Below are 22,617 nucleotides of genomic sequence, written 5' to 3' on the forward strand. Positions count from 1 at the left end.
GCTAAGAAGCTAAATGTTAACAAAGTTGATATAAAAAACACCAACTACAGTTGTTTCCTTCTATAAGTAGATCTTGTCTTTTTATATGATGCAATATAGAAGAGGGGGGTTTACTACATCAATGTACTGCAATCTCACCCTTAGCAACCCAGAACAGAAATCACAGTAAAAGTTGACCTAAAACTGCTTTTATCCAATTCTTAGAAAAATAAAAAGAAAATTAAAAAAAAAAAAAACAAAACCATAAAAGAACAGGAGGAATGTTGTCAGGGTAATTATTTAGACTAAGCCATACAGAAAAGGGTATGTGCTGGTTAAATACATATATTTGCAAATGCTAACTAATTATTCTTCTTTCAGCAACCCTTGTTTCAGCTTCTGTGGTCTCACCACCACAGTACTGGGCACTTTCTGACCAGAATTAACCTCATATTAACAGACTGAGGTATTAATAAATATTGTGTCAACTGGACAAGCTCTAAACTTAGAACATTTAGGTTTAGACTTTACTCTGGCAGTGTAATGAGCTCTTCTGGAGGCCCAGTATGTGATTTTTAAAAAAGAACAGCTTAGCATGTTTCAGGTTTCCTTAACCAGCTCTTTGCCAGTTCTCTGTCTGTATTGTCTTTTGGAGAGAAATTTTTTTTTTCTTGAAGAAGAGAGAGTAAGTTGGATATTGGGCTTTCATTGCATAAGAAACCTACAAAAGATTATTTTCCCTTTGGTGAACACTGCTGCAGAATGAAGTCTTTAAAAACTGTCTGAGTTGAAGGAACTGGCATAAGCGGAGACAGAAGAACTTAACTTTTATGTACTATTTCAAAGTGCAATACTAAATTTCAAATTGCTCTAGAACAAAATATAAAGTCAGTGATGTTAAGACATTTGCATACATGATTGAGAGTCATCATTGGACTATGAACATAAAAAATGAAATGCCTGTATATTCCCCTCTTCTTTTTCCTACTGAGCTCAGCTATGGCTAAAAACTTTTTTTTTTTCCCTTGGTCATTTTAAATGCACATACAGAAACATAAGGAGAAATGAAAACCTTAACAAAGCAGTTGACTCACAGCTTCAGATACACTTTTTAAACAATTTGTCTAGGACTGGCACTTGGTTCTGTATAACCATGTCTTTGGAAATTCTACCAGTACACTGTAATACATAAATATTCAATATCGAAGGACAATAATATTTTCAATAATTGAAAGAAAACTTATTTTGGCAGAAATCCCAGTTTTAAGATCAAAATGTACTAGAACAACTGAAATGCTAGTTCACATGTTTCCTGTAATGGCATCATTTCATCCTCCTGTGTCACCCATATATACATCAGAAAGTAACACTGCTACATTTCACATGAGGGTAGGTTCGTTAGCAGTTGTCAGGAGGCCAAGTGCAATGATGGTAATTAGGTCAATATCTAACAGTGAGACTAATACCCACAATTTAAATATTGTCTGTTTTAAAGTAGGGCAGTTCAAAGTAAAGAGTTTGGAGAGATGCTTCATTTCTAAGTAACTGACCAAAAAAAAAAGAGCTATACAGTTACAGTAAAAAATTTTAACAGATTTCCATCAAAATGCTCTCAAGAGCCAGGGAGGTTTTTGTGAACTAGCTCAATATTTGTTACAGCCCCACTCCTAGACATCAGACTGATCAGAGACACCTTAGGCTTAAATGCAGGAGGAGAGGAAAAGCAATAAACCCAGTGACTGTTTTTTTTTTTAATACTGTCCTTGATTTTTAGACCAGATGTTTATCACAAAGTGGCCTCAAGTTGCAGCAGGGGAGGTTTAGGTTGGATATTAAGAAACACTTCTTTACTGAAAGAGTGAGTGATTAGGCACTGGAAAAGGCTACCCAAGGAAGTGGCGGAGTCACCATCCCTGGAGGTGTTCAAAGAACCTGTAGATGTGGCACTTCAAGACATGGTTCAGTAGGCATGGTGGTGTTGGGTTGATGGTTGGACTTGATGATCTTGGAGGTCTCTTCCAACTTTAAGATTCTATGATTCTATGAAGTGTACCCCTGTGCCTAATACAATTACAGTATGTAGCTGGTTAATTTCCAGCCATAGTACCTACACCTACTTTAGCAACAGCAGAGCTGAGCACACCCAATATCTACAATAACCCACGGACCAGAAGCCAATTAGCAGCTGGATTATACTAGGTGTGCTCCTGCAGAGCAGCTTCCAGCTTACCTTCATCCAAAAGCAATCCAATTGGGTACTCCAAAACCAATTCTGGCTACAAACCATAGCACAGCAAATGGAGGCAATTAGGAGATTCACACTGCACACACCCTCCTAATTTGTGTATGTAATCCTAATGTAACGCTACTGTAGATGCACTCTTAAACAGTCTAACACTACAAAAGCATGAGAAGTTTTGTATTTTTTCTCAAAATCAAATGGGAAAACAATCCTTCATCATGGGAGATCCCATATGGTGCATAAGGTAGTGAGAGAGCTGTCCAGCCATTTTGTCATAGAGAAAAAGGGTTTCATTAGCCACAGCTATGCCAACTCAACCTTCAACCAGTACAAAGGATATCGAAAAAACGGATTTAAGACAGGATACACTAAATCAGAATGATGCTTTAGATATTAAGAAATTCACAGATTACACAGCTTACACGGAATCGTGGTTCAATCAATGATGCTACAGGAAGCAGAGCAGCTGACAGTTCAATAATTAACTAGTTGCCCTAACACCAATGAAAAGCAAATTGTTGGTATGAATTAGGATCTGAAAGGCTTGAAGAGCCAGGCATATTGCTGAGACAAAGGAAGGAAGGCAGAGAGGGAGGAAGAAAGGCAGGAGGGAAAGAAATAGAAGAGATTGCCTTGCATTAACTGAACTTCAATTTTCACTGGAAGCTCTTTTGTACCTGAACATTCTTAAAAAAGAGCTAAGACACTCTGCATGAGAGACATCAGCAAGTTCTTACTACCTTACTGGAAAAAAAAAAATCTCCGTGGAAATGAGCACTTGGAATAAAAGTAAGGCTCCCTTTGATTGCTCTATAGCAATCGAAACCTACTTTCCTAGTGAGACACAAGAAAGCACAGATGCTGGAAAGAAATACTGAAGAAAGAATAGGGATTTTATGTACATATTTTGAAGCATAAAATAATTCAAGAGTATTAGGGTATGTTTTTACAGTCAGTGTATTAGATGCATCAGATGTTTATTACAAAATGAGCCACTGGGCACATTTAGTAATATAGGGACAGAATATGAGGACAAAATGGATGCTCTGCTGGGTCACATCAACAGCCCCCGGCACCATCTCTGATAGCAACAGCAGGACACAGTGCTGTTTTCAGAGAGCAAGTGAGCCCAGTCACTTTCTGAGATCTAGCCTCCTACCTCCCAGGCATTCACGTTGTTCTGCTGGGGATGTTAGGGGGCACATTCTTGCCTACTTTGTTTAGTTTCTGCTTATGGACTCACTGTTTACATATGTGCCTAATCCCCTTTTGAGTTTGCTGGTATAACCAGCTTCCAAAACCTGCTATGGCAATAAATTTCAAAAGTTCATAACCTGCTGTGGAAAAAGGACTGAAATGTTTGTTCCAGGTTTCTTTTATATGCCATGGAGAGAAATGGGAAATTCTAGGTTGCAATTTTTCTTACTCTAACGAAGGTGGCTAAAATTGGTCAGAATTACCATGCCCTAAAAGTCTCTCCATTGAGCACACAGCGAGCATAACACAATCAGTTCAGATGCAAGTGTCTGCAATACAAATATCTAAAGTAAAGTGAGATGAACCACACCCTTTAAGTCTTTAATTTGTCCTTTCCAATTTAAAGCATATAGCTCAGCACAGTTTAATTACACTTTTTATATATACATATAGTAAGAGGAGTTTATTGCTACTCTGAAAGTGGTGCCTCCATAATCCCTCCTTTCAGGTAGGACACTGTGCTGCAGGAAAGAAATGGGAATGACAGCAGAGTCCTTCCAGAAGCCTGATTTACTGCAGACCAGGAGTTAGTCCTGCTAATTGTGAATCTCCCTAGGTTCCTGCATGATGATGACTAATCAACTCCTATGTTTTCCTTGCAGACCCAACAAAGGATTTCACATAAATGTATAAAACATTCTGAGCAAGGCACTGGAAATGGTTTGTTAAATGACACAATATTCCAGAAAACTGTGATGAGTCACATTACCGTGTAAGAAGAATTTCAAATTCAGACAATTTTCACAGAAATACAAAAAATACTTTGCTGAAAAGTCATTACTGTCTTTATGATCCTGTGTCTACTATCTGCCAGGGATTAGGAAAGTTGGATTATAAAATTAAGAAGAACCTCAAGGGCATCAGGTTCAACCCTCTGCTGTTAAGGGCATATGTATGACACAATTCTATTTATGATCTGATCCAGATTCATTTTAACACTGTCTAGGTATTCTGCTCATACTATTCTCTCTGGAAGACTACTACAGAATCACACTTCACAAATTCCTTTTTTTTTTTTTTTTCCTCAATTTCAGGTTACATTTATTCATGTTCACTCTAAACGCTTTGGCTCCTGCATCAAAACTATCCCTGGGCTTAGACAGCTATTTTCCTTCACTTGTCTCCACTATTGATCTGTTTATAGACAGCAAGTATATCTTCTCCCAATGTTCTTGTTCAAGTAAATAAGCCATGTTCTAGGGAGGTAATTCCTCATCTCTGCTGGAAACATCACCTGATACAGACTAGAAACAAATGTGTCTTTGTCACAGCTGGATTATATTGGCATTGGATGGTCACGCTGTGATCAGCAAGTTCTCACCTCATGGAAAAAATTTTATGAGTCTTTGTGTTCATCTGTTCATGATCCTGATTATCCTTTGCACTGGCAAGTTTAGCTCATGCACTAATTAGCACAATCCTACTCGGTGCCACAGCACAGGAGCTAAAATACATTAAGACATTCAGCCAGGAGCTGCCCTTCAGCCTGATGCTTCACTTTCAGTGCAACTTACTGTGATACCTGCTTTAGCAATTTCCCAGCTACTGCAAAAAATTCCCTTTCTCCTGAATTTAAACAGCAATTCTCCATGTGTCACCATTTCAAGTGAAAATACAGATTTATGAGGATTATAATATTTTCTTTTTCTAGATAATTAGTGATCACAGAAAGCTTTCAGATGGATCTGGCTTGACTTTGATACCGTGAGTTCATAATGTTTTGTGTCCATTGCACCTGTAGTTATTTACATTCATCTAACCCTCATCCTCATTAACCTTTCCTGTCTATGAATCCCACTCCTCAACATGATCACCCTTCTTGATAGATCAGATAAAAAGTATTAATTGTTTCTGGAACTAGATTTTTTTTTTTTGTAATCCAGTCTCCTTCACCACTATCTGATAGCTGTCAGTCCTTCCTTATTCTGCTTTCCCTCAGCTGATTGAAGGATATCTTGTGATTTGTTTAAAAATTAATATTTTTTTTTATTTTTAAGACTTAATGCACATTTTAAATTTTCTGTTTATCATACTCAGTAAATACCTATTGTGTTACCTACATTTAAATGAGGATTAAATAATGGGGCCTTAAAGGAAAGAGATATTTTTTGTTTCTAGACAGAGTGAGACTGTGACAACTAGTACATGGTTTCTGTATATCATTTCCAACTAGGGGAAAAAAAAAAGGATTGGGTTAATTTAAAAGATTTTAACTGTAAAAAAATGTTTTTAACTACATTTTCCAAGGATCGCTCTCCTCACCCTTTCAAAAAAGGCATTAAATGCTTTCATCATACCTCAACAGTCATGGTGTGTCAGCGGCAGCTCACTGGCAAAAGGGAGTGAAGAGCCCCAGGACAGGGCTACTTAATTCTTATGAGATCTTTGCTTACAGGACCGAGCAGGTGCTGGTGAGCACCCTTGCAAGAAAGAACTGCACTAACAAGCATCAGCTGCTTCCCTGTGTCAGAAGATTCAGCTCAGTGCTCAGGAAAACCAGAGGAGAACATGAGATACAGGATTTCCCCATGGATGTCACATGCCTGAAATAGGTGAGACTCAGGCAAAATTTGCATACGATCCAGATTGTATGTCAGAATCCACCATCTGAGAAGTCACAGGAACACAAAGTATCTCAAGCCAATTTTTGAACTAGCCTTCAGTACTCCCTTCCTCTGTCATCTGCCTCACCTCTCCCCCCCCTCATTTGACTAAGTGTAAAAAACTGTCTACAAAAAGACTGGGCTTGAGTTTGTCACCACAGGTTTTGTCTATACCCCACAGACAGAAATGGGACAATTAATTTTTTTTTTTCGGTCTTAGGATAAGAGACACCATGCTCACTTCTCTCCATTACCTGTGAAAAGACCCTTGGATGGTGAGCTCAAATGTAGGTATCTTTGCTGAAAATGTCTAAAATTAACTCAAAGTGTGGTTTACCCCCACAGCCTGCAAGGGAGGTGGCTTTACTGCAATGAAGCATCTACCTAGCAAAGCACATGCATTGCCTTTCATTCCTTCATCTTCACCCAGCCATCACTGGCCCTAATACAGCACCGTTGTATGACTCATGAGCTCCCAGCCCACCACTTATGCGGCTCTATGCCAAAGGCTTGCAGGCAGCCAAGGACAGCTTAGTCCATGTCTTCGCTCGCTAGCTGTGGTGCAGAGCCAAAGTACACACATCTACACCCCTGGTCAGCCCAGTGGACAGCTGGCTTGGAGCTGGAGAACAAGTCCTAGCTGCTCTTCCCTCTGGGATCACTGGGAATGTTGCCAAACCATTTTAAGAGAAATATCTTTACACTAGACCACATTTTATAACAGTTATTGAAAAGCCAACTATAGAAAGGCCAAGCAGATGCCAAACTGTATTCTCAGAGCTGATGCAAATGCTGCCTGGAGGACAGCACGATGATGCTGCTAAAATGTGAGGCAGGAGCAGTTTTCCATGCTACAGCCTCACTCAAACTAGCAAAATGTCCTTCTGCTGACATCCGTAATTCAGGGTGGACATGAACCTCACATAGTTTAACACTGTTTTTTCAGCTGTTGGATAAATACAATTTGCTATTGATAATTTTTGCAGTTTGAAGACTGTCCTAGTTGTACCCAGTGCCAATACTAATGAATTATTTTCATGTCATACACAAAGGTGAACACAGGGATTCTGCAGGCTCTAATCCCCATCCAACTCCCTTATCAGCACCATGACGTGGAACTCAAGAGCTGGTGGCCAACTGACACTGAAACAGACTGCTTCTCTGTCAGCCCTGTCCACCCTTGATCAGGCATAGTGGTCTACCTTGTGTGCTCTCCTTTGTCCTTGATCTGGCAGAGATGAGGTGATAAAAAAAATTACTTGCGTATCTCAGACTGCTCTTCAGTTAACTTATCCATTTCATGATCAGCAAAATAAATACAATTTTTTAAGGTAGAAAAGATATTTATCTGTACCCAAACTACCATGTTATGCTACAGTTCCAATAATCTACATTGTTTTTCAGCATTTACATTGGCAGATCATTCCACCAGCACAGAATTGCAGTGGTTTAATTGGACACAGTCCAGAATGACACCTACTGCCTATCTGTCTTCCGGATGTACTCTAGCCTTTAAAGATTTTGAGACAAAAAACGAAGGCTTTGGGCTGGTGCTTCCCAAACTGATGCATAGTTACTGCATAAAACAATAGTGAATTATTCAGTGCTGGGGTTGATAATTAATCATAACAGAAACACAACGTGAGGACGGAGAAAGTAGTATTTTCTTACACTTGTAGAAGAATAATAGTAGAAGATACAAATCACTGCAATGGGTCAGGCTGCCCAACCTATCTCATTATCATTGAAGACATTCCAGAATAAGGTGCTTCAGAGAAAAAACTTCAGCTGTTTGTTTGCACCAGCCACTCAAAAATCTGAAATTGCTTTATTACACAACCAGTGATGTAACAAAAAAACTGAGTCTGTCTGGCAACTTTCTGGGCAGTTGTCATTGCTAATGTTTCTATCATGTCCCACGTCAATGTTCGTGTCACAGGAAGCCTTGTTCTCTGATAGTCAACTGTTTAGTTTGGCAAATTACAGATCTGACATACCAACTGACTCCCTTGTCTCGTATACCTCCCAACAGAACTTTTTCCTCTAGATGTTTAAACAGCTCAGTCAGGCATTTCTACGTGGTCTGGGCTCTACGAAATGCTAGTGCCCCACAAGTCTGTTTCCAGACCCTCCAGGTCCTTTCCCACATTGGGAACGTGCTGCTCCAATGTATGTTTGACCCTTTCGTCTTCCTCGCTCTCTCTGTAGTTCACTCTTCCATACTCACATCATTCCTAATAATAGTCCCCCAGAACCACACTACACAATAATATCCACTATATGTCCCCTTTGTCCCATGTTTGTGGCATTATAAGCCACAAAACAAATCCCGAGACCTTTAACACAAGAAAAAAAAAATCAAGTGCTCCAAACATCAGAATGGACAACAGGAACAAAACAGGAAAGAACACAGATTATTATCAGAATCCTAAACCCTTGCAATAGAAGGCAAATTATTTCAGTAAAATGCCTTAATGATACTGAGAACCTGGCCACCTTCCACGGCACAGAGAGAGGGAAAAAAAGGGACCCAACAAGAAACATCACTGTTCATTGACAATACAAACTCCTTCCTGAACACCAGTCCAGAGCCCCCAAAACCAGGTTGCACAGACCAACACCAGTATCTCATCCATACGTACACTCACCTCCTCTGGTTTCTACAAACCTATTTCAAATTACCAGTTACACAGGAAACTTTCCTCTTCAGAAGAGCCCAGCTTGGGTAAAGTGGGATCTGACTGGCGTAGTTCAGAGTTCTTGCTTACCATTACCATGCTGTTTCCATAACCATTTCACTGTCAACCAGATCTGAAGTGGTCTCTACTTCATTACCCTAAGGTGTGCTATGGAAAAATGCTGTTTCTGAGATGCTCTGTGCTAAAGTTTGCTGGTTCTAACAGCCAGACTCAGAATGACTGTGTCAACTTCATGCTGCTTTTATTAGAATTTTCTCCACTTTTAAGCAAACGCCTCCTTCAAGTTCCATGTTCCTTTTTACCAGAAATAGGAAAGAGGAGCAGGATAAATGACTGAATAATTACAGTTTCACGCAAAAGTGGCGCAACCAGCCCAGCTACAAATACGAGACACAGAGTAACTGCTCCAGTGCAAGAATCCTGTCCTGACAGCTCTAAGACCATTTTACTTCTTTCATCAAAGAACAAAAAGCATTAATCTGCAGCTTCAAGAAGTCAGTCATACTGCAGCAAGTTATACAGCAATTTCACACAGGTAAACTGACCCAACTGGAAGCAGCAGGCACTCATCCGATGAAAGAACACAGAAGGCAATGTGTAAAATGACTGACTAACTCACTACATCAAAATGATTTTTTTCAATATCACATCAAAACGGAAAACCAAGAATTTCCATGGCAAAGTAAAAATAAAATGACTGATTTTTATTTTCCCTCATTCTTGACTTTTTCTGGGAAACTGATGTTTCTCTCTCAAATATTTTAACTACAATGAATCAGCAAATGCCACTGTCACAGGTTTTAGATTGTTATACTACTTTGTGAAAACAGGAGGTATTAGGAATCTGAGAAAAAACTAGCTGGTATGACAGGGGGGTAGTAACCACAGCCAGTTAGGAAGAAGAAGAAGAGGGATTTCTTTTTTCTACTACCAAGCATATTATTAAGATGCAAAACTGCAGCTGAATCATATTCCCACAGCTCTGTTCCTTGCCTTGCTTTGTATATCCCAATATTCCCTTCTCATTCAAAACAAGATGCATGTTCATGGGTGGGAATAAAAGCAGCATGCTCAATTGAGTTCTAGAGCTCCTTCAGCGCGTTTCCAAGGACTTACACTTCACATGGCAGAGGTGCTACTTGAAAATGGGAATGCACATTTTCTCCAAGTTAAGAGGAATACATCTGTTCATCTTGCTAATTTACTTAACTGCTTGAAAGTGACAGGATTCTCAAAAAAAAAAAGCTTAAGGAAAATTAAATTATCACTTATTTTCCTTAAGTTCCTTTGAGGAACCCAACCTTAATGTAGCATCTCTCCTTCTTTCTTTTACAGGCTGCTCACTGTGTGCCCCATTCCCAGTGCTGGTGGCAATGCAAAGACAGCAAGTGGAACACCACAAGCCAAGACAGACTCTTGGAATTAGGCTCCATAACTGTGAAGCACGGTTTGTGATTTCACTAAATCACCAGTCAGCTTCCTCAAAAAAAGTTCATACGACATTTATAAATAAAAATGAACTAGAGAACGACTCATCTTTGGGAGACTCCAGGCCATCTCCTTGGGAGACTCCAGGCCATCTCATTTCATGCCAAGTTTAATTTTCAATGTCACGTATACACACACAAATAAAATATTGTCTCATAAACTTAGCTGCTGTATTCCCACTCACGACCAGTCACCCCCACATCTCACCAGCTTCTCATGCTTTGTCCATTTTCCTAATACTCTCCTTTCCTATCACCTCATGTTTTGTTACAGCTCCTTATGGCTTGGATTTTGCCTCCTGGTGGAACACGTAACTGGCGATAGTCATTCCATTGTGGTGGCCCTTCTCTCTGCAAACATCAAGTTAGTATTGTACTACAACAGGAAAAGAAATGAAGAATGAAATAAGTGTGTTACAAAAAACATGTCAGCACTGTACAGTCAGGAGTCAGTTGAACTTTTATTTCAAACCTGAGGTCATAACTTATTTAATTGATTTTAAAGCAAAATGTTATTACTTATAAAATACAAAACAAAAAATAATCACTCGGCCTGACAACACAATATTTTCCCAACCTACTTTCTCGAAAGAAAATTAATGCTGCATAATTCTATCATTTCCATATATAGTTGAGTTAAGGAACCATAGTTAGAATAATTAATCAATAACTATGTTCAACAGTTCCATGCCTGCAGCAAAAATGAGATTATTCCTTAAAATGCTGAAAGTTAAATAAACAAATTGAGCAAACTTTGCCCTCAGCTTTGAAAAACAACTGATCCAGTGGAGCTACTACATATTCAAAAGAACAAGAAAAGAGCTGACTGAGAAAAGGCACTGGAAAATCACAGTGAACTCTTACCGGAACATGCGACCAGCAGCTACCAGTCTGTCCCCCGCCCACCCAACCATTTGATGTCCTTTCTAGAAGCACCATCAAAACAAACAGATGTGACTGTCTTCCCAACAGTACAGCAAATAGCTTGTAAAATATAATCCCAGTGCTGCAAACAATTTCTAGCCTTTAGTAAGGGTATTAAACTGATTAACCTACAAAAGGATTCTGGGGTTGACTTTTGGACTCACGAAACAACAAGGCATTTCCATAGTGCAATCTCTCCTGGCCAATTTTAAACCATTCAGCTGTTTTTAGAGGTGTGCTAAGCTGATTAAAACAGAAGTCAAAGCTCAGCTGTTATCATGAGATCTAAAGTGCAAGTAACAAAATTATCCTGTGCAGACCGAAGCGATAGTCCCCTGGAAATGTGTGTGGCTCCCTATCAGCTCACCCTCTTGCTGAAGAACATATCGCAGGTTGTCTTGCAGCACTCCCAGACCTTTCTGTATATTCAGTTCTTCTTCCAGAAGTTAGTTTCTTCTTTCAGGTTTTATTCATTATCATATTCCATGGGTGACCTTCTCCCTCAGAAATCTATCCAGTCTTCATTTCAGTAATTTCCTAAACATCCTGAGACGCTTTCTACCACCTTATTTTTCTGTTCTGTCATATTCTCACATTTAATCTAAAATCAGAATTCACAGTTTTTACCTGAGACGTTCTTCTATAAGGCTTGGCAGGCAAATATTCAGATATTTGGTTTTATTTAGTACTTAAAATAAATAACATACATCCTGTAATTTCTACAACCTGTCATCACTGTATATGGAGGTCACCTCCTCTACTTCTTCAGAAGCATTTCTTCATCATTCCTTCTTCTTTATTTTTACCATCATGGAAAGGAAGAAGAAAATTTCATTGTGTACATTTCTTTACTTACAAGTCTCTACAAGCAGGCTCCTTTGATTGCCTGGCTTCTTTAAAACTTTGCCAAGATCAGCCTTGCACCTTCAGATTAAGTTCAGCAATTTAATCATTCATCAGCAACGAACAAGCACACAAGTCACCCACTCAGTCGCAAGGATTCACAAACAGCCCTTAAACTTTGCCAACTACAAACTGTAAACCACCAAGACACCACAAACTGGAGCTAAGCAAACCACAGAGCATCTACGTGCACGTGGCTGATGGTACCACCGGCTGTATAGACATATTAACTGCTTCTGTCTAGTTGAAGAAATACTGAAAGATAGGGGGAAAAAAATATTTCGTTCCCCAGAACAGACTGGGAAGGAGATGCTGTTACTCAGAGTTAATAAATGTGAGGAATGAAGCTCAGGTAATCACCCAACTGCTGGAGTCCCATTCAGATTTAATTTCTACCAAAGAGAGAGAGATCAGAATTTGACCTTCTAGAATGTGGGCATGTGATGAGTGAAGTAACTTTCTCTTACGTCACAGAGCATTTCTTCCTCACAGAAGATGACATTTTCAACAAAGACTATCTCTGCACTTTCACCTGCTGATGGTTGCTGAATAGAGGCTTCTACTTGACCTATCATGGGAAAAGCTCTAAGAGCTCCTAGCCTTCAGTCAAAAGAGAAAGGCAGGAACTAAAAAATGGTGAATTAAAATGAAAATTAAAATACACACTTCTTCAACAAAAATTGAAGAAAGGCTTTTTCTTCCAAGTCCCAACAATATCCTTAAGTATAGGCAGGAACTATGCCCATTAACTACCTTAAGTACTGGAAACCTTCCATAAAAGTAAGATGAAATGGAAACTGGAAAACGTCATTGTACAAAGGAATGCACAGTAACACAAGTCCTGCCACGCACTTCACTTCATATCCCCCAAAATAACAAAGCCAGGCTCTCTTCTGCTTCAGGAAAGAGGCTGAAGAAGAAGAATCATGAATGTCTCACACATTATGAGCTTTTATTAATGCGAAATGAGAGTACCAAGCAGCAGACAGCTTTACACTCAGGTACCCAGTGAGACTTTATGAGACATGAATTTTATGTTGCCTATCTAAATGTCCTTATCTGTATTAAAATGCTGTTAATCAGTAGTCTTTACCTTTTTGGCACTCAGCAGAGCCCTGCCCAACATGCTAAACAAAAACTTCAATCTTAAATGAAAAGCATGCTATTTAAAATGGAAGCATACTGGATGACCTTGGACAGGAACCAGAAATATCACCTAGGTACCTCCAGCAACAGCTACTGCAGCAATTAAATATCTGGCACGTGGCACTTAAAATGAGGTATGAAAACACAGATTTGGGGCTGCCCATAGAATTAAATACAGAGATTCACAGCTATAAAAACCACAACTACTAAGCACTAAAATTCTCGTAATGAACAGGGACCCTCAAATCGTCATCCCCATAACGAACGGCAAAAGAGCTGAGGTGGGACTTAACATACCTGTGGGTTTGACCTGGTGCTCTTCCACACAGAGAACACAGAAATTCTCCTTCCATCCCACTTCAGTCACCAGTCTAGCCTTTCCAGCTTCTGCCTGTTGAGCTCCAATAAGATTTCCTATAATCTCTAAAGAGCTTTTCAAGTTATAGAATCCCATTTGAGGCAGGTCCACTCTCACTTTTCCATGATAATACCTTATTCCATGTAGTCCTGATATTCCTATAATTAAACATCAAAGTACTGTGTAAAGATAACAAACTGCTCTTTTGTTACAGTGGAATATTTGAAAAAAAAAAAACATTCCTTTTACAAATGTGTATGTGATCAGGTAGAAATGGCAAGGGAAAAGTTACATATTCTATCTTTGGAGCTAATTTTAATAAAACGAGCATCCTTGAAACTCAAACTCCTCTGTTTATCACCTTTTAAAATTAATCTCAATTTTTTTTTCTTTTGATGATTAAAGCTTGAGAAAAGTACGCTACAGCTTTTAATATAATTTGTGAACATAGTATAAGCATTCGTAGCTACTGGTACAGAAAACTGCAGCATCAGATTTGAATTTACTCCATGATTTGAGCACTTGTTTGTCATCTCCAGCATTTGAAAGATACCTGATTCAAATGATTAGTGATTAGAATAATCACTGCTGCAATAAATTATTTGCAAATACATACTACCCAACTCATAATCAAAACCAGAAACAGAACAAATTTCTTTTTTGTTCTTCTTTGAATTAAGTCTTAAGAAAGCAAGAATAGGAAAAAAATTAAAATACTATTACTTAGAATTACAGAATCATAAAATACATTCTATTCTATTCTATCCTATTATGCCTTATTCTATTCTATTATTCTATTCTATTATTCTTTCTTTTTCTAAAAATTCTGTTAAGACTAAAAAGTCTTCACAACTATGTGTTACTTTCAGGAAAATCAAAAATCACTCTATTTGCACTGCGTGAAAGTTTGAAGGCTATCTGAATTTTGAAAGAAATAATATGCACCAAGAAAAGACCATTCCCCTATGCTGCAATTGCTGATACTTTATTAACTTTAGCACTAAAGGTCAACAAAAGAGTACTTACCTTTTGTTTTGGAAAGAGTTTTGGAATAGAAATCAGTCTGTTGCTATGTGACTGGTTTCCAGGCAGCAATTCCACTCACTTCTTCGGGGAAACAACGTGTTCTTCTGTTTCTGCAAATGCTGTTTATATTGAGTAAATCCAAGTAGGTTCAATTCAGACAATATACTGTGAACCAGTAATGAAAAAACGCACTTGCAAAAACCAGAACATAACACAATGACCCCTCTCAACTCCTATCTGGAGAAAGAGATGCATCATATACAAGACAGATTCCTGGCTTGTAATGTAATCATTTTCTGGCTGTTGACTTGAGAGAATGCCAACTTTTATGAACTGTAGTTGATCCATTCAGTTTATTTTGTGAATAAACACATACAGCTTCCTCCACTTCTTACCGGGTTTGGAGGGCTTAGACAGGTCAAAAGCAACAAGTGTCCACGGAAATACTATAAAAGGGTGAAGTTTTTACTGAATACTGATTAACTTCTCTCAATAACGAATCAAGGATGCATGCATAAAATGTTTCTTCTTACAAGTTTTAAACATTCTTTTTCTTTGCTCTTAATAAGAAGTATCTCTTACTCTGTCCACTTAGCATCCGTTATGACTCAGTTGTGGAAGTTCAGAAAAATGAAAGATAATTTAAAAATTTAGTATAATAGGATGAAATCCATTCAAGCTAAATTCAAACATCGTTATTCAGATCAAACTTCATTGCCCAGTTTTCACCAGCCCTGAATTGAACAACCTGAATTGAATCAAACTCTTATTTAATTATTTATTCAGATAATAAATAACTCACTCAGAAAGACACAGCCCAAAATCCTCATTCATATCTGTTGAATTTTAAAGAACCTAAAGGAAGTTATTTCATCTTTAAATGTAATTAGCATCCAGTAAAATAAATTAGTAGACATCAGCTTTCACTAACTATTAAGCTTTCCACTTATGAAGGTCTTTGGTTTGAATAAATGCAGAAAGAAGACTGCATATTGTAAACAAGGAAAAAAAAAGTCAGAAAACATGCAGATAAAGAGTTAGTCTGCTCATTTGCTAAAAATCAAACATTTATGACAACATGTTTTCTCTTTCAAAAAAACAAACACGTTCTGCAAGCTCAATCTCCCTGGAAAAAAAAAAAAAGAAAAAGAAAAGAGACAAGAGGGAACAGAGAAGGAAAAAAGATTAGGAAGAAACCTGGGACCAGATGTTTTGGGTAATGCAAGACATAAGCAGCAAAAGGTTCGGCAGCTGAAAGGGGGAGGGTTTTTTTTGTGTGGGATGATACAACCACATCTTTTCTAGTGAGGCCGTGAGGACTGTATCTCCCGACAGCGCTTTCTGGTGCTGCCCACATCCTCCAGGTTACATGACGGAGCGGTACTACCCTACAGCCTTCTGATCCAAATCAAAGCCACGCGTAGCACTGAGCACAACTGACCAAGCTCACTCATAAAATTACATGCAACCCACAGACACACATTAAAGAACATTATTCAAGTTGTAAAGTCAATCACTCAAGAATTATGCAAGAGGATAATTTAATTTGCACATGGAAATGTAATTCACACCTTACCATATGTGGTATAACTAATCTTTCATTACACGACTACAGACAGTTTCTCTACGTATACCATGCTGTGCAGTAAGCCATACTCTGCAGCTTCCTACGTCATTGCTGGCACAAGTTGAAAGGTCTAGTATCAAAAAGCTACAGAGACGTAAGAAGGAAAAGCAGGGTATTAAAAAGGAGGGTGAAAGCTGTTCACCTCTCTGTCCTGAAGAGTCACACTCACTCTCTCTATCTCTACTGAAGACTCCTGCCTGGAGGAATCAGGGATGGGAGGTCTTCTGCATAAACTGGACGTCCCCTTATTTTCTCTGTGGGTGACTTGAGATTTTGGGATGACTTGCAAAAGAGCTGAAAGTATAAGACCAGTATTCTAAAAAGATCACATGCCAGGAAAAGGAAACCAACAATCAGTGGACAATTCGGGTCGTAACTGCATCTGTGTTTCAGTTCCTTGTTTGTGATATGTGGAAAAAAAAGACACCTTGCTGCCTTACACTGTTGTGTAAAAACAAACGTCCACTAATTGTGAAAACCCTGAACGACAGTCACCACGACAAAACTAATCCTGAGGTTCTGTCACTAAGCCAGTAAGGGTACACTGCGCAGAGTTTGTGAACATGGATTAAGGTACAACAGATCACACCTTAATGGCCACACCATTCCAGTCCATTGATAGACTTTCCATGTTTGATTATACTTTTTACATGGGGTAGGCAAGTCTGTGCCTCAGTTTCTCATTTGTTAAATAGAAAAGCACCTTCCTAGTCCATGGGGCTTTTATGAGAACCAGTATACGCCTGAGATTATGAGGGACTCAGATGCTATGGCGATGTGGGATATAAATACTCATGACGGAGAGCACCATGGAAAAGCCAAGGACAAAAGAGGCGTTCATCTTTATTTGTCTATTCTCAGAGCCCTGTATTAATTCAGATCTGAAGCAACAAATTCACCAAAGGGCGAAGAGGAGAACCACACAGAATATTAACTGCCCATTTTGCCCAGCAAACGAGAGGCTTTCGAAAAAACATAAAGTGACAGTCAACATTAAAACTCCACCTCAGTCAGCCTATGACCCTTGGAGTTGAAGGATTCCAACGTCTGACAACCTCAGTGCTCACATTTGCAGCTTTAATGAATTCTTTTGCATGGTGACTGTAGAAGACAGGGAAATAGAGCTTCTGCTCCCCAGGTCCTGCGCCCCGGGCACCGAGCAGGCAGCCCGTCCCCTTGCGCGCAACCCCACCGCCTTCAGAGTAACTATGCAAAGTATAGCAAATAACTCACCACCAACTATTCCATCACTGTACGAAAAGTGTAACAGTCATTGATAGGTGATGAAGCCTTGCTGCAAAATTTGGTGCTAAACCTGCAAGTGCTGAAATTTAGGAATAACTCTACCCATAAGCAGACTCACTTAGTTCAGTGGACTGTAAAAATCACAGTGTGAAACATGGTCATGTACACCCCAAAGTACTCGGTGAAGAGTTCAAAGGTTTCAGGACCAGGAATTTAATCTGAATTTTTACCCAAATCTTGTTCATCTACATTTTCTCTTGACTTATTCATAGCACTAAACAATGCAAAGGTAATGCAGAAAAGGGGCAAAAAGTTGAATAAGACGTGTCAGATGTTTTCTCAGTGTTCACATCCCATAAATGACAGTCATTAGGATGTAACTCCTGCCAGTAAGGGTACACTGAGCAGAGTTTGTGAACATGGATTAAGGTACAACAGATCACACCTTAACGGCCACACCGTTCCAGTTAGCCTGGATCCTTTCCCCTGCCACTGAAAGGATTTGCCCACACTTTTGCTTAATTCTTCCCCAGAATCCACAATGTTTGCTTCCAGCAAACATTACAATCACACCATATACAGATACACTGCATAAAAATTACGTATAGCAAAGTACTCACACCACTTACTAGATTAGCTTGGTGAGCAGAGGATCTTTTTTCCCAAAAAGTATTCACATCGCAAAAAAAAACCCATCCTGTGTCAAGACAATCCCTCAGTATGATATTTCAGCCACCTCTACCATCTCCATTAACTCAGTAAGATTTTTTTTTTATCAAATGCATGAACTCTCTTTACAGTTGTATTAAGCATTTCCACAGTAACCTAAGGAAGCCAGTGTTGGACTGGCACTGAATGCATCAACTCACCCACCCAGAACAGCATTCACAAGCGTTAGGGGCAGGATTGAACATTTCTGCTGAATACAGAGAGTGCTTTAATTCAGCATGTTTCCACTAACTTGAAACAACCTCAGATACAAAGTTCCTGCCTCCCACCTACGAGTCTTGCCGCCTTTAGCTCACAAATTGGCCACCCACACTTCATCACACTGGTCAATTCGGTTTCCAGTCCAGCAGCCAACCAGGGAACAGGTCCGCACAACAGGGCTGGCCGAGGGGCAGCATCCACACCCTTCCCCTTGGCATGACCCCAGGGTCGAGGACCATTGGGGCCCCTTCCTGCTGCCCGCCATTACCTGGAGCAGGTGGTGGGCCGCCTGGTAGCCGAGGCGTGGGCCACCCCGCACGCCGGGCGGCAGCCGCCCCGTGCCATAGCCATGCCAGGCCACCACGTAAGGGTTGTCCATGGTCAGCCAGTAGCGCACCTGCCCGCCGAAATGTCGGAAGCAGAGCTCAGCGTAGTCACGGAAGAGCTGGGGCAGGATGGGGCTGGCCCAGCCGCCAAAGGCGTCCTGCAGGCCCTGCGGCAGGTCCCAGTGGTAGAGGGTGACGACAGGCTCGATGCCCAGCTCCCGCAGGCGGCCCAGCAGCCGCTGGTAGTGGGCCACCCCGGCGGGGTTGAGGGGAGCCGTGCCATTGGGCAGCAGCCGGGCCCAGGCCAGCGAGAAGCGGTAGTGAGAGACCCCCAGGCGCCGCAGCCCCTCGATGTCGCGGAAGAGGTTGTTGTAGCTGTCGCTGGCCACATCGCCAGCCGCTGGCCCCGACGGGGCGGACCCGGGTGGCGTGGCCGGGCGGTGGGCGAAGGTGTCCCAGACAGAAGGGCCTTTGCCGTCCTGGCTCCAGCCACCCTCTGTCTGGTAGGCGGCGCTGCCCGCACCCCAGAGGAAGCCGTCGGGGAAGGTGTCGTGGAGGAAGAGCTCGTCCTGCGGGTAGGGCAGCCCGGCGAAGCGGGACCAGGTGCCGATGCCCTGCCCCGGCGCCCCGAGCAGCGGCCTCCCCAGCAGCAGCAGCGGCGGCAGAAGCAGCAGCGGTGCGCAAAAGGCCATGCTCTCGGCGGGGCTCCGCGACGGCGCCTCCCTCCTCCCAGCCCCCCGCCGCCCCCTTTTATCTCACCTCGCCTCTGCCCCCCCACCACACCCCGCCCCGGTGGGCACGGCTATTAATAATTACCTCGGAGCTGCCGCCTGCATCCTTCCCGCCCGGCTCCCTCGGGGAGCGCTGCCTCCGGGGGCGGGATCCAGGGGGTGAGACGGGGCGGGCGGGGAGGAGAGGGCGGCAGCGGGGCGGGGGCTGCTCGGGGGAGAGGTGGAAGCTGTCTCCCCTTTCGGGGTCGCCTTTTGTCACCCCGGCCCCTTAGGGCGGAGATCCCCGGCCGCAGGCGCCGGGACTCTCGGAGGCGGGACCCCGCCGCTGCCCTGCACCCGTTCCCCGAAACGAAGGAGCCCACGAAGAGATTCGACGGCCGGATCCATCCCTTCTGAGGACCTGCGTGTAGTCCCCTTCCCACAGTGCCGCCGTCGGGGCCGAGAGGAGGGAGCGAAGGGGAGGAAATAAAAATGATTTTTCCGTCACCCAGGATTTCATTCGTGGTACATCGGCAAGAGACATCACCGCTGCAAACATGTAACAGTAATTGAAGAGAAACTCACTGTCAAAGGACATCATGCACTCACTCCCTCCCCTCGAGTAATTTATGGACTGTCACCTCCCAGCAATAACACTTTTATTTTCTGGAGTAGGAGGTTGGTGTATTTGGTTGTTTATCGTGTGCAAAACAAGTTCCAATTAGAAACACCTCACAGATCTTTATGTGGAGGAAACAAATTGAGCTAAGTTTGATTACTGAGTCATGCTTTTTAACCGCTCGCATGGGTGCAATGCATGGACCACTCTTTAAAGGCAGGTCTTGGGCTGCTGTTTTTATCTCCTTCGGGCAAAACAATTTGACCAGGGCTGCGAAGTGAGAATTGGCTCAACATGTTACAAAAACCTGGTATTCTGTTGTGTGGGGTCTAACACGAGTTGGGACATGTAAGAATAAACACACCTGCTAGATAGACTGTAAGGACAGGGAGATGTTCCCAGGACAGAAAGTTGTTGTTCAACTGCAGAGTGAAGGCATTTAGAAAATTGCCTTTTATATTTAGAAAATAAACATCCTCAGGAGAAAATTGCAGGTAATCGCTAATAATGAGTTGATGGAGTTAAGTGCCAACTGTGAGCTGCCAAAGGTTTCCTCTGGCACACAGGATGGGCTCTCACACCTCGCAGGTGTAGGCAGGGCATTAGCTTTGCCTGTTTCTGGAACGTGCAACTTCCACCTCTTCTGCACTGATTAGGTTCAGTTTTGGGCAATGTTTTGTGATGTTTTTACAGAAAAAAAAAACCAACCCAAAGATGTAGAGTACAGGGTTGCAGTTAGTCTTCCATTAGTGGTGATTAATTTATTCCCATGTTAGAGGGATGATGAAGATCTGACCACCCCAGGTGACCAATGACACCCCTTCCCTAAGGGAGGAAGTTTGTGGGGTGGGAGCTGGGGATGGCACCCCAGCACCAGGGCTGGTCATTGGCTGCCAGGGGTGAGTTTGCTGTACAGCCTGACAAAGCTGCTGAAATTTGATTACAGTCTAAGTAAATGAAAACTTGAGCTGGAGCAACAGAGTTAGTGTTAGCATCACCTGGTAGTTACTTGCAGAAGCTGGAGATTAGATGTTAAGTGCACACCGGCATTGCTGCCATCATCCCTGTGCAAGGAGTGAAGAGCCAGGCTCCTGTTCACCACTGACCTGATTTCAGTGGAAGTGTAATGCCTTCACTGGAAGTCACTGCCTAAGTATTTTGAAAATTGGGACATAGAGACATGTCTTAGAAATACCTTAGCCTAAAACAGTCCATTAGTGATGCTAAGTCCATTGCTGACATTTAAGGAAAAAAAAAAAGAACTTAACTGGAGACACAAGAGATTTTAAGGTATATCTTGATACATTCTGTTTTCATTTGCCAATTATTAACAAAAAACTAAATCAATCCTGTTTACACTTAGGTAGTACCTATAAGTAGGCACTTAACTGAAACTCCTTCATTAGGAGCTTGTTTCTTCCAAAGCCTATCAAAAGGAATGAAATAGCCTTATGGTGTTGTAGTGTGTGGCAGCCTAGCTAAGATCTTCGTCAGCTTCTGGAGGTGGCTGCCTTTTCCAAAATCTATCCGGGAAGCCTACAGTGACTGTGCTCCTGAAGCAAGCAGCCCTCTTTTGAGGGGTGAAATCTGACCATAAGTAGGTGGCACAAAGCTGTTACTTCACCTGTACACCTGGCAGATTAAAATTAGGGTTTTGGAGGAGTTTTTTTTAAATGCAAAAGCCAGAAAATGTGCACTGTGGCCTCCAGTTGCTTGGTTTTTTTTTCCTTACAGAGAAAGCTTGTTTTCGTGTTTTAAGACAACAGAATCACCCACTGCTCTGAGCCAATATATGTTTTTTTTTTTTCTAACAGACAGTCTAGCAAACTCTGTGCAATATTAACCATGGGGAAAGGTCAGACAAGTGCTTGCAGACATCCAAGTCTCCCTCACTGCTCCTTGTGTTCAAAGCATGGCTCCATCGTGTCTGTGTTGCTGAGCAAGCACATTTCCAACTCTGTCCCAGGTCGGCAAATCAGGATTTACCTTTCAGCCTTCTTTGTGTTAGAGATTCCTGAACGTTCAACTTTTGATAATATGTATAATGGATACTGTAAATGTCAGTGTAATTTTCATTAAGCTGTGCTGAGATTTTCTTTGCCTCCTATGCAGTCAGCGCACGCAATCAAATTCAACAGCATTTTGACTGGGCATTTCTGTTTCTACCTCACAAAATTTGAATCTTCTGGGGTACCTAATTTTAGGTAAAGTAACTCTATTACTGCTTTAGATTCATTTAAGAGCTTTCCCTGAGGTCACATCATGCATTGGCTTCAACGCAGCAACCCCCTTCCGCGTTTTAAAGTCTCCGCAGAAGAGCTTGCAACCTTGCAGTGGTAGCATCTGCGCTCCTCACTGTGGCAGAACAAGTGATCTCAGTGCCTAAAACAGTCACCTTCTGTTCTAATGCCCCTTCTCTGCTCATAAGCCTATTTCCAAAAATATACAAGCGTACGGTCAGTTGAAAATAGCCTCGTGTAATAGGTTTGCACTCTCAGAATTTCATCTCAAGACACAAAAGTACTCGCTACCAACT

The 22,617-nt window shown here is 41.4% G+C and overlaps 1 protein-coding gene across 1 annotated transcript in view; it reads right to left on the reverse strand.

The window, feature by feature from the left end:
- KL (klotho) overlaps positions 1 to 19,459 on the reverse strand; it is a 47,707-nt gene extending 28,248 nt beyond the window's left edge. Inside the window, exon 1 of the mRNA XM_086742115.1 lies at positions 18,695 to 19,459. Within this exon, the coding sequence (XP_086598241.1) occupies positions 18,695 to 19,444 (750 nt within the window). The 5' untranslated portion in view covers positions 19,445 to 19,459. The remainder of the gene's footprint in view (positions 1 to 18,694) is intronic.
- Between the last annotated feature and the right edge of the window lie 3,158 nt (positions 19,460 to 22,617).

This window comes from Chlamydotis macqueenii, chromosome 1 (genome assembly GCF_036417535.1).
Source record: "Chlamydotis macqueenii isolate bChlMac1 chromosome 1, bChlMac1.mat, whole genome shotgun sequence".
NCBI lineage: Eukaryota > Metazoa > Chordata > Aves > Otidiformes > Otididae > Chlamydotis > Chlamydotis macqueenii.